Source organism: Thermobia domestica, chromosome 11 (genome assembly GCF_964235325.1).
Source record: "Thermobia domestica chromosome 11, izTheDome1.hap1.1, whole genome shotgun sequence".
Classification (NCBI taxonomy): domain Eukaryota; kingdom Metazoa; phylum Arthropoda; class Insecta; order Zygentoma; family Lepismatidae; genus Thermobia; species Thermobia domestica.
In genome coordinates this window covers 8,531,594-8,547,908 of record NC_137464.1, presented here as the reverse complement: position 1 = coordinate 8,547,908, position 16,315 = coordinate 8,531,594, and the positions used below count along the sequence as shown (strand labels likewise).

Sequence of the window (16,315 nt, the reverse complement as noted above, 5' to 3'; positions counted from 1 at the left end):
GTGCTTGACAGGTGTCGTAAATGCATATCGTGACAAATGCTACCGAAAATAAGTGCTTATTGGGAGGGATACATAACTGCCCTTTCTAACGTGAACTACACTTATAGTGGCTTCATCGAACTGTATAAGGAGCGTGGATTCACAGTGTCCAAAAATGGCATATCACGGGTGTTGAAAGGAGAAGGTAAGGCGAGGCGTGGGATCATTCTTGTGGGACAGAAACAAGCAAACCCCCGGCCTGCTACTAGCCGCACGTGAGCTAGAATTCGGGAAGTTGGGACTCTGGTCACCAGGGAGAATCCACCCACACGGAGTATCGCGAACCGGCTACAGACATCACTGAAGACACCATCATTCTTCGCGATTTCAAGTTGGAAGGGGCGTGTTGATAAGCTCTTGTCAAAACACATCCAGGAACGTCGCAACACTGTCGAAAGCTGTATGAGCGGTGCCTGGCCAGTGAAAAGTGGTAGTTTGTGTAACACTGGACGAGGCATATATTGTCGCTTTCAATACATAAGGGCGTAACTTACATTTTTTGAGATTTTGAATTCTTCTGATAGATTTCAATCGTGTCTAGCTGCTGGGAATTTTTTGTGGCTGTACGGTAAACCGTTTAGCTGTGGGGGGTCATTTTCATAAGGGCGTTAAGAGATATAAAAGCAAGTTGTTCAAAGCATAAGGGCTTAAATGAAACATACGCCCTTCTGTATTAAACGATCTGAGTACAGAGTAATATGGCCTGGCGCTCATACGCCACAATGAGTACCGCATTTTTTGGTTTCTTTGTATGTAAATGCAGCCATGGATTGTTTACGATTGTTGATTTGGATTGGTTTAGAGGTTTGATTCTTAAGAGAGATTTGTTTAATGACGTACAAACAAGTTTTTTTTTCTTTTGTTTTGCGAAAGAGTTCAGAAGCACTGAATAGAAAGGAAGCAACACAGTCATTGTGTCAAAAGGAGGAGAGCAAGGAATTCATAAAAATGAACAGGCGAAGAAAAATTATTGTAGATATTTGCCGGTTACTGACATACAATGACGATGATAGTGCTTCAGAGTGTACACAGCTGGAAGTTGACACTGATGGGGATACAGAGTATTTTCCTGAAAAAGGTATAGAATATTTTCCTTCATTTAATATTTTTTCTACAGATGAATATTTTAAATTACGAATATAATAGCAAGTGTTTATCGATTAAGAACACCCTTAAAAATCTTTATAACAAAGGAGTGCCATTAAATTTAATTAGTACTAATAAGGAATATCTATGATACGCTTTTAAGATGTTGAGAGTAAAACTGCTGTACAGTAGGATAGAGCCTCAATAATCTCACATAGTTCCAATAAAGTATGTGTCAAGTTTAGTAAGTTGTCCGAAGATGGAAAAAGATCAGAACAGCAAAATTACAAGGAGTACAAACAGAAGAAGAATGAAGCAAGGGAAGAGAAGAGACTAGACAAGGAGAATGCATTGAAAGATAGAACTCATAAGCTGATTTGTTTTGATCTGCAGAAAGTGTTAACAACGCCGTCCTGCAAAACAGGAGTTTTGTATTACGCGAGGAAACTAAACGTTTACACTCTTACTATTTACGATGTTGCTACTCATGAGAGCTACTGTTATTTTTGGGACGAAACAAAGGCAAAGAGGGGCCCGGATGAAATTGCATCATGTGTTCTTAAATCCTTACGCGAATTATCAACAGAAATTGAACACGTGACCATGTATTCCGACTGCTGCTGAGAGCAAAATTTAGGCATCAATGTGTATACATGCGGTGAGTAGTACTCATATAAAAACGATTGATCACAAATTTCTTGAGCCAGGACATACGGAAATGGAAGTTGATTCCATGCGTAGTACCACTGAGCATGCGAAAAAAATGTAGATGTGTTCGTTCCAACAGAGTGGTTAACTGTTGCTCGAATGTCGCGCAAAAAGCCGTTTCCATACGAGGAACACTCGATGACAATAGATGATTTCTTTGACTTCCAGGAAGCACGAAAAACTTTTCTACCATGCAGCAAAGATCAAAAAGGCAATGAGACTGGAGGCAAAAATTGCGATGGATAAGATTCAGTAAAAACGACTTGGGGACAGTTTTGTTCAAAAGCCGAATGAGATTTTTTTTTTTTTTTTTTTTTTTAAGATTTTCGGTACGCAAAGGTTCCCAGAGAAGCTGTACACTAAACCAGCCTACACTCTTAGCCCGGTATTCTTCTGTTCGACCTATTTCTAAGCAAAAGAAGAAAGACTTGGAAAATTTGTGCGATATACGAGTAATACCGCGAGCCTACCACGCATACTTCCGAAATCTATAAATTGATGAAAATGTCGAAGATTTTGTTGAGGTCCATTGTTAAAAGGACATTCCTTTGTGTCAATACAGCCATAATGCTTACCTAAAAACATATTTTATTATAATCTCTAATGTGTAGCCAAAGTTACATTTTTCTTATAAAAATATTATATATAGCATAATAAACACTCTTATAATTATAACAAAAGAAAAAACATTAACTGTATTATCAATGCTCATTATGCACAAAACTGTAAAATATGTGAAAAATAAAGTTACTAAACCATACGCCATTATTGTTATTTTAGAACTAGAATTTAACATATATCTGTTCACAGCATAAGGGCGTAAGTTAAAAACTTTGCAATTTTATCAAGACGTACGAACAGCTGGAAAGTCAAATCTACACGGAAAGGAACATTTGACCTTCGCCAATAAGCGTCCAGAAAATTAAAGCTTTCCGGAAAATAGTCAAAAAGTTATGTTGACTTGAACATACCACAAAATCTTATTTCGCTTCGCCTGTAAAATTATGAAAATGTTAGTTACGCCCTTATGTATTGAAAGCGACGATATTTATCTGGATGACTGTCACAAGCCATGTGCATTTTTTTATAGATCAACAGGTGCAAGGCTTTCAAAGATGGTTCGCTGAATCAAGGAAAGTTTTGGCACAGGTTTCATGATCATTGCTGGATTATCGTACAAGGGCAAGCTGACCATACATCGTGTAGCCAAAAATAAGAAGGTGAATTCGGAATATTATCAGGATAACGTCCTGACACCCATTTATCGCCATGACATTCCCCAGCTCTACGGGAAGGGCAAAAATCGTGTGTGCAAGACAAGACGTCAAGTCACACATCTAGCTCAACCCGCCCCTTCCTCCAACAAATGGCAGCAGAAACTGGAATTCGTGCCATTCCATGCACAGAGATTCCAGTGAAGTCCCCTGATGTGTCACCGATAGACTTTGCGTCTTCGGCCTTCTGAAACGAGCCTTGTCTCACAGATCACGCACAGTTGGAAAACTGTGATTGCTGTCTAACATGACTACACTGCGTGCCAGTCTCGTACAGTGGAAACTTCGCTGTCGGGCAATTGTCCACATGCAGGGCCACCAAACAGAGCACTCTCGATGGTGGCGACATGGTTTCTCTTAAGGTAAGTGCAGTATGAAATCGTTACCATAGAAAAAACTTCTGTATTAAGCAGAAACCATCGTATACAAAACAAGAAGGAACAATATTTTACTACTATTATTATTATTATTATTATTATTATTATTATTATTTATACAAGCAGTTACAGAATATTAAAATATACAAAGCATATACAATACTTTTACACATATACAAAGCAATGCTTCTCGTGTTAGTATTTCGTCCAGCTGACAAAATAGTCACCATAAACATAATTTACATCGACTTAATGTTGGCAAATAAGGTAATGTGCTTGTCGTGATCGTCTTGAGTTTCTTCGCCTGGAGTTCCTTCGTCTTGAGATCCTCAATCTCTTCTGTTATTGGTACGATCAGTTATCACCGCTATATTCACGAAGACTTAAATCACAAGCACACTACCTACTGCTCTTCATCGGTTTCTTGTAAGGAATAGGTTTGTGTTGTTCTATATCCAACACATCATGGGATTCCTTGAAACATCGTCTGCAAAACGGATCTCCCTCACACTGCAAACAACGAAGTACTGCATCTTCATTACATATGGCGCACCACGGAAGTTCGTCGGTGTACTACAGAGAACAAAAAAAGATAATGTAACAAGGAAAATGTGTGGTACGTTGGTTTATATATATATATATATATATATATATATATATATTCCAAAATTATCTTTCTAACTTTGATCGCGTATAAGTCAAAAGTAGAGATAGATAGAAAGGCACTGTTTGCCGTATAATGTTCACATATACCTAAAGCTTTGTTCTATACAAACACTTCCAACAAATATCTCTTCTCAAATTTCTTTTGTTTTTTGCTTTTGCCTTTGCAGGTGAGGCAGTGACGAAAATGGCCACCACCCAGGCGATGCACAGTGTATGGAATGGTGGATAGAGACCAAATCTGGCATCCAGATTCAGCAGAACCTCCTGATGCGTTACAGACGCACATCTCCATCATGTCATCAACCGGCAATGGTACACGAGGTTCAATGAAACCGGAATTATCATGGAGAGGACGAGTTATGGAAACCCAAACACGAGTGAAGCAGATGTGGAACGGGTGCAACAGGCATTTTTCCGGAGCGCAACCAAATCAGCCCGTCAAGCGTCTCGAAAGTTGTAGCTACTACCGACCATGGTGCACACAAGCGACTGAGGTTGCATGGCTCAAGTTGCAGCTGCTGCATGCACTTCAACCTTATGACAGACCAAAGCGCAAAGCATTTGCAATTTGAATTCTGAATCACATCGACGAGGACCCAGACTTTCTGACAAAGGTGATGTTCTCGGATAAAGCGTGCTTTCATGTATCCGGGATGGTAAACCGACACGATGTGCGGGCATAGGGCTCGGAGAGCTTCGACGTAAGCCGGAAAATTGCACGCGACAGTGCGAAGGTAAATGCATGGTACGGTCTGCTTCATGACCGTGTGGTGGGACCGTTTTTCTTTGCAGAGGCGTCAATCACCGCGACTGTTTATCTGGACATGTTGGAACAGTTTGCATTTCCACAGATCGAACACTTGCAACCTGATATCCTGATGCAGCAGGACGGTGCCCCTCCTCACTGGGCCGCGATCGTTAGAAGGTCTTTAAACGAGGACCCCAAGATATCCGGGCATCACCGCACTAGACTTTCCTTGTGGCTTTGTGAAGAATGTGATCTACAAGACCCCAGTGCAGGAACTGCGAGCTCGCATCGGCGCAGCACTTGAACACGTTACGGAGTACATGCTTGGGCGAACGAAAGGGGAACTGGAATATCTCTTAGATATCCTGCATGTTACAGATTGCGCACATATTGAACTGTTAAACGACTAGTAAAACTTTGGGTGTGTGAGTGAACATTATGCCGCATACTGCACCTTTCTATCTATCCCTTTTCTGATATATATGCTATCAGAGTTGGAAAGATTATTTTGGAATACCCTGTATATACAGATGGTGATCAGAAAAATGGAAACACCTGAACGAAATTGCAACTTACCAGATTAATATGGTGTCAGAACCTTTCGCCTTCAGAACAGCCTTGATGCGACGTGGGATGGAGGCATAGAGGTCGTGAATGGTAGCAAGTGGAATTTTACACCATTCCTCGTGCAGGGCATCGGCCAGTTCTGTGAGAGAGGATGGAGGTGGAAATCGTCGCCGGAGTCGTGTTTAAAAGACGGACCACAGATGTTCAATTATGTTGAGATCTGGGGATTGGGCGGGCCGGGGAGGTGTTGAACTTCATCCCGATGTTCCTCAAACCACGCTGCAACAACGCCAGCTGTGTGAATGGGTGCATTATCATCCTGGAAGATGGCGTCATTGTCCGGGAACAACATCAGGACCATAGGATGCAAGTGGTCTCCTAAAATTGCGACATAATCGTTGGCAGTGATTCGTCCGCTAAGTGTGACCACAGGACCCAATGAAAACCATGATATGGCGGCCCACAGCATCACCGAGCCGCCGCCATGTTTCACAGTTGGGCGGAGACACTGCAGATCATAAGCTTCTTTGGGCGTTCTCCACATATAAACACGGCCCGTGGTTAGGAATAGGGTGAAGGATGACTCATCCGACCATATCACACGTTTCCAGTTCTCAACGGTCCAAGTTGCATTGTCGCGGCGCCATTTGCGGCGTGCGAAAGCGTTATGGTCCCTGATGAGCGGTTTGGCCCGTGAAACACGACCCCGTAAGTTCATGTCATGTAATTCGCAGCGGACTGTGATTGTCGAAACAGGGTGGGGGAGGTGCTGATTAAGTTCCTCCGTCACTTGCTCCGCAGTGGCACGACGGTTCTGCGTGACCTGTTACTCATTATTTTCTTCCGCCCACTGTTCCGCTTCCCCGATGTTTTGTAGGCCGTCATCACCTTCGACACTGTCCCACGCGACACACCTAACACAGTAGCCACTGCCGTCACACTCACTCCACATTACCGCGCACCAACAATTTGCCCTCTTTGAAAATCTGAGAGGTCTCCCATTTTACACTACCTCCGTCTGCTGCAGCCACTGGACACTGCTGTTCCACTGCGCCTGACGTAGTATGGAGACCGACCTAACACACCACCACCAGCGGTCCGGCGCTGCGAGCGCCACGACACCACTGCCAAACCATACATCTGACATGTTGCCAACTACAGGTGTTTTCATTTTTCTGATCACCATCTGTACATGCACTTGTATATTAAAACTAAACGCAACAACACACTCAGCAAGGCTATGTGATAAAAACATACAGATAAAAAAATAACAATCACGTAACGGTTCAACACAATAACTGTGTCTTCATCACTCCCACTCCTTCCGGTGTTGAAACCGTTACGTGATTCTGCTTTTATATATATATTTTTTTATCACATAGCCCTGCTCAGTATGTTGTTGTGATTAATATGACAACATGGAAACAAGGCCTGATAGAATAGCTACAGAATTTGTATATTAATGTCATGTATCTTTTCACTCTTTGTATATCATTGAATTCACACTTACAGAGGAATTGTTCTGTTAAAAATCGAATTTTTCCTCCATTTTAATCGAAATGGTGGATATTATGGATATTATAAAATTCTAACTGCCTACATTACGAAAGCCTGATTACTCCGTAAATTTTTATCCATGGATTCTAGTTTTGGAAAAGATACACCAGCATTGGTACAAATCAAATCAATATAACCAAATTTTGCAAATATTAAAATAGAATGTTTGTTATCGTTCAAAATATGTGTTACTGCTAAAAGTTCTGTATCCCTAGTAGGATAAGGCATGATCTAGTACTTAATACCGTAGAGGAGTTTATACTTATACAGTACACACATCTAGCTATAAACTATCAGTTCCAGTATAAAATTAACAACAATTATTGGCAACGAATAATATACTTTTAAGCGCCCGTTTTCTCGGAAACTGCGCATCAGAATTTACCCTTAAGCTTGTCATTATGTTAAGCTCGATGTGATATATCAACTGCTGTATTTCTTTGGACAATATTTTAGTCCAAGAGATGAGACATAACGCATTTGAAAAGTTATAAAATGGCCTTTCCAACGGTATGCAACACGTGGCAGTGGTTAATTCCCTTAAATAATCTAAACTTTCCCAAATTTCCGTCAGTAACTTATTCCAAAGATACCACTGTAACATGTTATATACCGTTAGAAAGGGCATTTCATTACTTTTCTAATACATTATGTCTAGAGACACGATTTTTTGCTGACACGCGTAAACACGAAATGTATCAGTTTTGTATGGAAATGTTGTTTAGCTATAATATATATATTTTTTCACTTTTGTCTGTAATCTCGGCGAAAGTTTGAGGATGCTGTTGCGAGGCTTATCACAATAACGTGTCAAAAAAAAAAAAAAAAAAAAAAAAATTAATGATCTTTGCGTAACATGAGATAATCATGCTATATGTCACATACTCAATCAGATAACCCACACAAGAAGAATTCGGAAGTTTCCAGATCTTTTTAATGCAGTTCTTTTTCATTTGTGTGTGTGTCTGGGTAGTGTAGTGTTGGAAAAACAGAAGTGGATTTTGAGTAATTTCAGTTTTTAAGCGAAGTGTTTTTAAATCAAATAATAGGACTGATTTGTGCATTTACAATTATCATAAGATTTTCTTTTCTTTTTAATGTAACTGTTTTTGTTTGTATAGCCTATGTGTAATTACCCAAATGTAGTGTTGAGATATCCGATATACCCATTCTTAGATAGCTCTCAAACAATGTTAATTAAAAATATATTGTACAAATAAAGTGTTGGTTATTTTTTTTCACTATTTGTTAGACCATATAACGCTCACGATTAAACGCGAAATTCTCTTGAATTAGCAAAATTTGCAACGAGTTTCGATATTTCACGAAATTTACGGAATGACAATTTTTTGCATACTTGACCGTGAGTCCAGCTGGTGAGATCTTTAAAACATTGACACCATTATTTCATCTTCCCCAGTTCAAACTTGTAAAACTTGACGGTAAGTTTTCTAGCAATGTGATGAAAAATTCCCATGTTTGAGAAAATAGATCACCATGAATTTTTGAAATTTTACATGCAGTTACAAAATGAGCTCCAAACGGTATCTATTGATGAAGTGGATAGTGTGGAAGGTGTTAGATGAGCATTCAAAAATCGCTGGAAAGTGTCTCCAACTAATGTACATACCAGTTTCGAATGTTGAAGTGGAGAGAGTTCTCTCTTCTTACAATGACATACTTACCGATAAAAGAACAAATTTAACTCCAGAAAACATTGAAACAATGCTTACGTGTTATTTGCATAAGTTTACTTGAACACTAAAGTTATTTATTTCTATTAATGTCCTCTCTGTGTTTTTTTCCTTTCCTTAAATCATACTTTTATTCAATGAGAATGCTGCTCAGTGTTATTTTTTAAAAAGCTCAAATATTGTTTAACATAGTCATGCATGAACTCATGTCATGATGATTGATGAGTGGAAATTAAGGTGAAATAAAAGGTAACTAATTGTAATTGCCACGAAGAATAGCATTCTTACATTGAATTTTTATTCACCGATTTTATCCCGCTTTACGTATATTTTTATAACGAAATTACGAATTTTTGTTTACCACAAAATCGTGTCTCTACTTATCTCTCTCCTCTATAGAATAACTACAGGATAGATAATAAGCAATACAAGGTCAAACATGTTCACAACCTGTAATCTCAAAGCGTTGAGAATAGGCCCATGTTCATTTATTTTTTTTTTTTACAATCACTCACTTCTTTTCAGAATACTCTGTATAGACAAATTATCTACAAATTCTCTTTGATGTGTGTGGTCTAGATTCTATGATTTCAAAAGTAAAATAGTAATATGAAAACAGTTACAGAGTGGACGGTAGAGAAATCGTTAGTAAATCGACACGTTGAACCAAAAATGCGAGTTCCAATTTATGGTCAGGGGTTCAGTTGCATATTTTTTCACTCTTAGAATTCAATTGAATTCATACTTATGGAGTCCATGATGGTGTGGAAAAACTCAGTTGTTTCGTTCATTTTACGTTCTTCTAACTAACTCAATGGCCTATGGAACTCGGAGGTTCAATGCTACGGTTACAAAAGCTCTTCATTGGCTTCTGTCCTTAGCCAACCGGATCCAGTTTCTACTTTGTATTCCTATTTCTGCGAGGTCCATCCTAATATTGTCCTTCCATCTGCGCCTAGGTATCCCTAATGGTCATTTTTCGATTCGATTTCCAGTCAAAACTTTGAAAGCTTTCCTACTTTCTTCCATTCTAGCTACATGACCTGCCCACCTGAGCCTCCTAGACTTGATGACCCTAACAATGTTTGGTAAACGAAATAAATTATGTAGTTCCTCGTTATGAAGTTCCCATCATTCCCCATTTCCGTTCCGCTTGGGTCCGAATATTCATCTTAGGATCTTGTTCTCAAATACTTTCAGTTTACGTTCTTTCTTCAGAGTAAGCGACCATGTTTCGCAACCATACAGGACAACAGGCATGATTATCGTTTTATATATTTTAAGCTTCAAATTTCTCGACAGAATTCGCGACGTCGAAAGTTTTTGAACTGAGCAGTAACACGAATTCCCTACTTTTAGTTTACCTTCATCTGGTATTGCATAATGATTAGCTATTCAAGTACTGATCAGTCTCGTACTGTTTGGGTTGTTGATTTCACGGGATCCAATCAAGCGCTTCCAAATAAATCAGATAGTATTAAAGTCCCAGTTCCTATATCGGAAACTACTAACCATATTAGAATAAAATGCTTTAATTTTTTATTTATTAATTTATTTATTTATTTTGTGGTGTATAAATGATACGTTTGCTTCTAACTTGCCTTTTCTTCGGAATCATCTTTAGACTCCTTCGCTTTGGCAACGTCTGAATATCCAGACTGCTCATCTAACGCCTGCTCAGAAAGAACCTGAAAAAAAGGCATAATAATTTAATTACGAACACTATTGTCACTAAAATCGAATAAATTCAAAAGATAAATAAAATAAAATAAATAAATAAAATACAAGACTCAGCCATTGCACTCAACTTTCTCATTCCCATACCTTAAATTGAATCATGTTATGCTGCAAATATTGCGGAAACATTTACAAAATACCGGGCGAGTCAAAATAATATTCCCGATTTCGTTAATTTATTAGAACAGTAATGAGCTTTTCTTGCCAATTTATATATATAAATAAATATATTGGAATATAATTCCAAAAAATTTTGTTCTCTTTCTATTGCAAAAGCATAGTTGCGTAGACATCCACAAGGAGGTAGTTTAGTCGAAGTGAGCAATATGGCTTTTACAGGCCACAGAGCGTTGTGTGCGCTTGGTTTTCATGCGACTAAGTTCGTTGTGCAAGTTCAACGGCATTTCTGTGGAAAATTTAAAGAGTATTTATGGCGCCACTTGCTACAACTGTGGTTGAATTGCGTGAGCGCATCACTGCAGCTGTGGCTGATATCGACCCTCACATTCTAGAACGAGTTTAGCAGGAACTTCTTATACATTAGATATGTGTCGTGTAACTCGTGGATCGTATACTGAACATTTATAATGTTAGAAAAAAAAAAAAAAAAAAACTTTTGAGTTGATCAATCAGTGTGTGTAATCTGTTTACATAGTGTTAGTAAAAGCAAAATAATAATAATAATAATAATAATAATAATAATAATAATAATAATAATAATAATAATAATCACCATCATCATTATTATCAACAACATCATCATCATCGAAAGCGGGAATATAAGGAGCTTCCGGAAAATTATTCGAAGAGGACTCACCTTCAACAGTTAAATACCCCTTGTGAATATGTTTCACGACAAATGATTTATATCACATGCTAGGGAAGCTGATTTATTGAGGTATGAAGAAAAATCGATTGAGTTGTTTTGAGAAAATTGTCCGAAAAATTCACCTCAAAAGTAAACTACATATTTTTAAAAGTGAGAAACGACTTATACCATATTTATTTATGAAACAAGGATAAAATCAGAAGAATACAAATAACCTTTCGAAAGATTAGAATAAATATAGGAATTGATAAGATTCTCTATGATTATCCAAGGTTTCAGGTCATTGAGTACCCTGTCAGTGAGATCAGAACAGAGACTACACACAGATGTCAATTGTCATCAACCTTTTACGAGCTGAAACTAGTTATAAGGTCTTATTCTGACAACTAACAGTAAACACAAAACATGAATCCCATCCTTTTAAGAGCTGTGGCTCGCTACAGGGACTTATTCTGGTAACGAATAACAAAGACACCACATGGATCTGATACTTAAGAGCCTGCCTTACTAAAAATAATACAAAATTTACCATTTTTCTTTTGCTTGTTTATTCATAAGTGGAAGGAGATAACAAAATGCAACTTACCACAAACATAGATAACTAGCAGCGTTCACCCCGCTTCGCTGCGGTCACCCCGGAACGCAATAAACTTTGTTACTTAGATAATTTTTACTTTTTCGCTTTCAAATTGCAGTAAATGTTAACATTATAGCGCCTGTCATTTATGTTAACCCGCCGAGTGACACGGTCATGCGGGTTGTATATAAATACGTTTATTTTTATACCTATGATGAACTAACAAAGGATTTGTACGTTATGGACACTTGAATGGTCAATTATCTCAAGACACTGGTAATTAAAAATTAAAGTGATATGATAAAAACCATCTAGGGTCCAAATCCTAATAACCCCCCAAAAATAAAAGAAATTGGTTCAGCCGTATTAGCGTGATGAGCGGACAAAGGAATTTGTACGTTCTCTTTTATATATATAGATGTTATTCTACAACAGAAAATATGAACCTGAAGAATGTTCAGTGTTGCCATCCATAGAAATTACAGTGTTGCCAGAATAACAATTCCCCTAAAATCTAAGTTAAGGTAGCGACTAGAGGAACGAACTTAACTGCATTTGATTACGTATTATGTTGTTTTGGTTTGCTGTGAACTACTTTTAAAATAACGTTAATATTTAACTTTAATAACTGTATGTTAAAACTATTTTGTTTATTACAAACCAAGTACAACTATTATTTAAAAAGTAGTTCACAGCAAACCAAAACAACATGATACGTAATCAAATGCAGTTCGTTCCTCTAGTCGCTGCCTTAACTTAGATTTTAGGGGAATTGCTATTCTGGCAACACTGTAATATCTATGGATGACAACACTGAACATTCTTCAGGTTCATATTTTCTGTTGTAGAATAACATTATCTATGTTTGTGGTAAGTTGCATTTTGTTATCTCCTTCCACTTATGAATAATCAAGCAAAAGAAAAATGGTAAATTTTGTATTATTTTTAGTAAGGCAGGCTCTTAAACCTAGAATGGAAGTTATCTCCGAAAATGTAATTTCTCACAGGGATAAATGCATAATAAGTTATCTCCAAGTTTCTTTGAATGTAGCCTGAAAAATGTAATTTTTCACACGGATTAATGGATAATGGAAATTATCTTCGAAAGTTTCTTTGAATGCAGTCTAAAAACTTAGATTCTCTCGGGAAGAAATGCACAATGGAAATTATCTTGAGAAACTATACTGTAACATCGACGAAAGTTAACGAATTTAAACATTAAAACAGAACTTAGGAAATAACAGTAGAACGTACGTAATTCTTTCATTCAGTTTGAAGACAATTTATCAATAAATTAAGACTCTTCTATAGAGAATCTGCTTTCTCTAATTAGCTAACAATATTTTGTTTCAGTATGAATGGGTTATTTTGAAAGTCTATATGTTGGAGAGTTCAAACAGTAGTTGCAGTAATTAACTAACTCTATGGAACCCGGAGGTTCTGTGCTTCATTCACAAAAGCTTTCCATACACTTCCGTCCTTAACCAATTTGAGAGTTCAAATTATAGTTCCATTATTATGGTTATCTCCAATGACAAAAGAAACTTAGATCTGTGCTGCTAACATTTTACAAATCACACTGAAAAGATAATAACCATCCGCAGTCTACGATTATTTTCTAAACTTCCACGCAAATTAGTTTTTATTGTCGTCCTAAGATTTCATTTCTCTTCTCTTCAAACTGTCTACATTTATTTTCTAGACCCAATTTTAATACAGAGTCGCGTTGTTCCAAACCCATCTAAATGTCAATATTGTGACCTCCACATCAACCTGAAACCATCACACTAAACTTTCAATGGAGCGGTCCCAGGTTCGACTCCCGGTGGAGACATTCGGTCGAAAAGTGTAAGAAGCTTTTTCAGGCCAGCCATCCTGCGTGAGTTTTTCCTGCGTTTTCCTCATTCATACCAGGCAAATGCCGGGATGGTACCTAATATACAGGTCCCAGGCCACTTTCTTCCTTCCTTTTCCTTGGATAGTGAGATCGCAGAGAGATATATGTGACAAGCTAACATGGCCATAGATTTCGAAAGCCCAGAAATCTAATTCCTAATCCTAAACTTCCAATGGCCGTCCTTCTACTGGTCTAGTGGTTAGCGCGTGAGCCTTCGGAATATATGGTTCAGGGATTGATTTCCAAGTAGGAGAGCAATGAACGCGTTATGGTAATTCGGATTTCACCTTGGAACTGTAGGGTAACTGTCCCAATAATTGACAGTATAAGAGCAGTATTTGACAAATTGCATGTTTTTTTACCCTTCAAATGAATCTAACTTACTTAACTCTCGTGCAGGTACGAAGGCATCCTTCCTTCATCCATACACAGCACCGGAAAAAATATAGACTGATAATTATTATTTTTAAAAATATATATACGAAAAGTTGTTTATTGTATCAGTAATTGACACATCGTGACCCAGTAATTGACATCTCTTAATATCTTATTTCGAATGAACTACATAATTTTCTACCACCTTACCAAGCTGATTTATAACAGTTTTGAGATATTATTTTTGCATACAACGGATGTTAATACTAAAATAATACAAATATTCATAGCATAGTCTTGTTTCCAGTTGACATATGACAAGAAAATCAAGTACTAATAATTGTATAATTGAAAAGTAAAATATTTTCTAATACTATCAGGGAAATATTATCTTATTTGAAATGTCCTCGGTCCTAATGTAACAGCATCGCATAACACAAGAGTAAATGGCCTAATGATGCCGGAAAACCTTTAAGATAGTTTCATCTGTCGGTATGAGATTTTGATCTTGCGCATGACGACATTATCCAATTATAGAAATCGATCCGTAAAATATGAATTTTATGTCCACCTTTATCAATATCAGTGACTTTTAGCCACACAAATTTGTCTTCCGTGACCTCTCTAAGAAATTTGACGAACCCTGTCTTTATCAATAGCAGTAATGCAACCGATATAAAACTGTTCATCATAATAAACGCGTTTTTTTTTTTTTTTTTTAAATTTTACACGATGATAGTTGATGTGGTTGGAATGTCACTGTCCATTCCCAGACTTTCTTGCGTAGTAGCTCAGTGGTAGAGCGTTCACCTCCGGTGTTTGAGGTCCCTGGTTCAATCCCAGCTCGCGCCATGTGGACTTTGCGGTGGACAAACACCATGCTCGTGGGTTTTCTTGGAGTTCTCCCGTTTTCTTCATTCCACCATTTTACTCATTTCTCATCATCACCGTCTCCTTTAGCCTAACCGACATAACCGTGAGACGTAAAACTTCCCACGGTTTTTTTAAGATTTCATTTAAAGAAGAGTTAATGTTTTCACCACCTGACGGAATCTGAAGAGACGAATTTGATGGCACGGACGGTATTTCTGACACTTGTGTCAATACTGTTTTCTCGTTTTCCTCTGGGCTATCACCAATATCTAGGGAAGACTGTGCCCTCTCGCTTGTAGGTGTGGCCAGTTTGCAGCTGCGTTGCATTCATATGATCACTAGCTAAAGATGCACTCTGAGTTGACATTAGGCCTATTAGAGGTGATTTTACTTTGCTCCATAGATGTGATTTCACTTGTAAAGAAAGAAAGCAGAATCTTTCCACAGCTTCATCAGTGTGTCCATAAATATGTTATTTCCTTTTTTTTTTTTTTTTTTTTTAACTTATCGGCTACTGTAGGCTACTTTACTAATGGCAACGTGCCAAGTAAGAGTACTGTAGATTAAGGGAAGACACTTGCTTAAAGTCATATTGAACGCTGAGAAAGACAGAGAAAAATGAGGCAAAAGGCCTTGGTCCACTTAACTCCGTACCAAGGGGATATTTACCACTTTTTTTGAAAAGCAAGGTAGGTTCTCTGTTAATCACAAAGGTGTCAACCCAGGACCTTTCGAATGATAACAAATCACAATAATAACAAAGGTGTGTGAATTGTGAATTGTACAATTTTTCTGCAGTAGCCTAGTAACTGACACCCCTGGATCTAGTAATTGACACCCCCTTTCAACTACTGGGATTTTATAACAAATAATGTTTTTAACTCTACCAGCAAACTTAACTTCACTGAAATACACAGTATACAAATTTCTACTGATATTTCACAGGGGTGTCAATTACTGGTGATTGCAGCTAACCTGTGACCAATAATTGACACCTCCCTGAAAACTTGGTTTAACTTTCAAGAAGCTAAAATTTTTGGTTTAGTCTGATCTATTAGTCCTTCAGTTACATCAAAAGATCTTTAACTCGTCAGTTTTTATTATGGTCTATTTGATATGCGCCGGAAACAAAAACAACTTTCCTTAAGCGTAACCGTTACTAGAAGGCTGAAAAAACAGTTGACTTCTCACTGTCCATCGATGTTCTGCTTCCTTTGGAATACTATCACCTAGTGACAAATATTAACAGTAGTGTAGGATTGACAACACTACAAAGAAATAACAGGTGACAGCATTTGTTGGTATCTAGTC

The 16,315-nt window shown here is 37.7% G+C and overlaps 1 protein-coding gene across 1 annotated transcript in view; it reads right to left on the bottom strand.

Moving 5' to 3' along the window:
- Positions 1 to 3,553: 3,553 nt before the first annotated feature.
- The window catches only part of LOC145663859 (abscission/NoCut checkpoint regulator), a 33,675-nt gene continuing 20,913 nt past the window's right edge, over positions 3,554 to 16,315 (bottom strand). Inside the window, exons 7-8 of the mRNA XM_081729985.1 lie at positions 10,318 to 10,404; positions 3,554 to 4,057 (exon numbers count right to left, since the gene is read on the bottom strand). Coding sequence (XP_081586111.1) covers positions 3,884 to 4,057; positions 10,318 to 10,404 — 261 coding nt within the window. The 3' untranslated portion in view covers positions 3,554 to 3,883. The remainder of the gene's footprint in view (positions 4,058 to 10,317; positions 10,405 to 16,315) is intronic.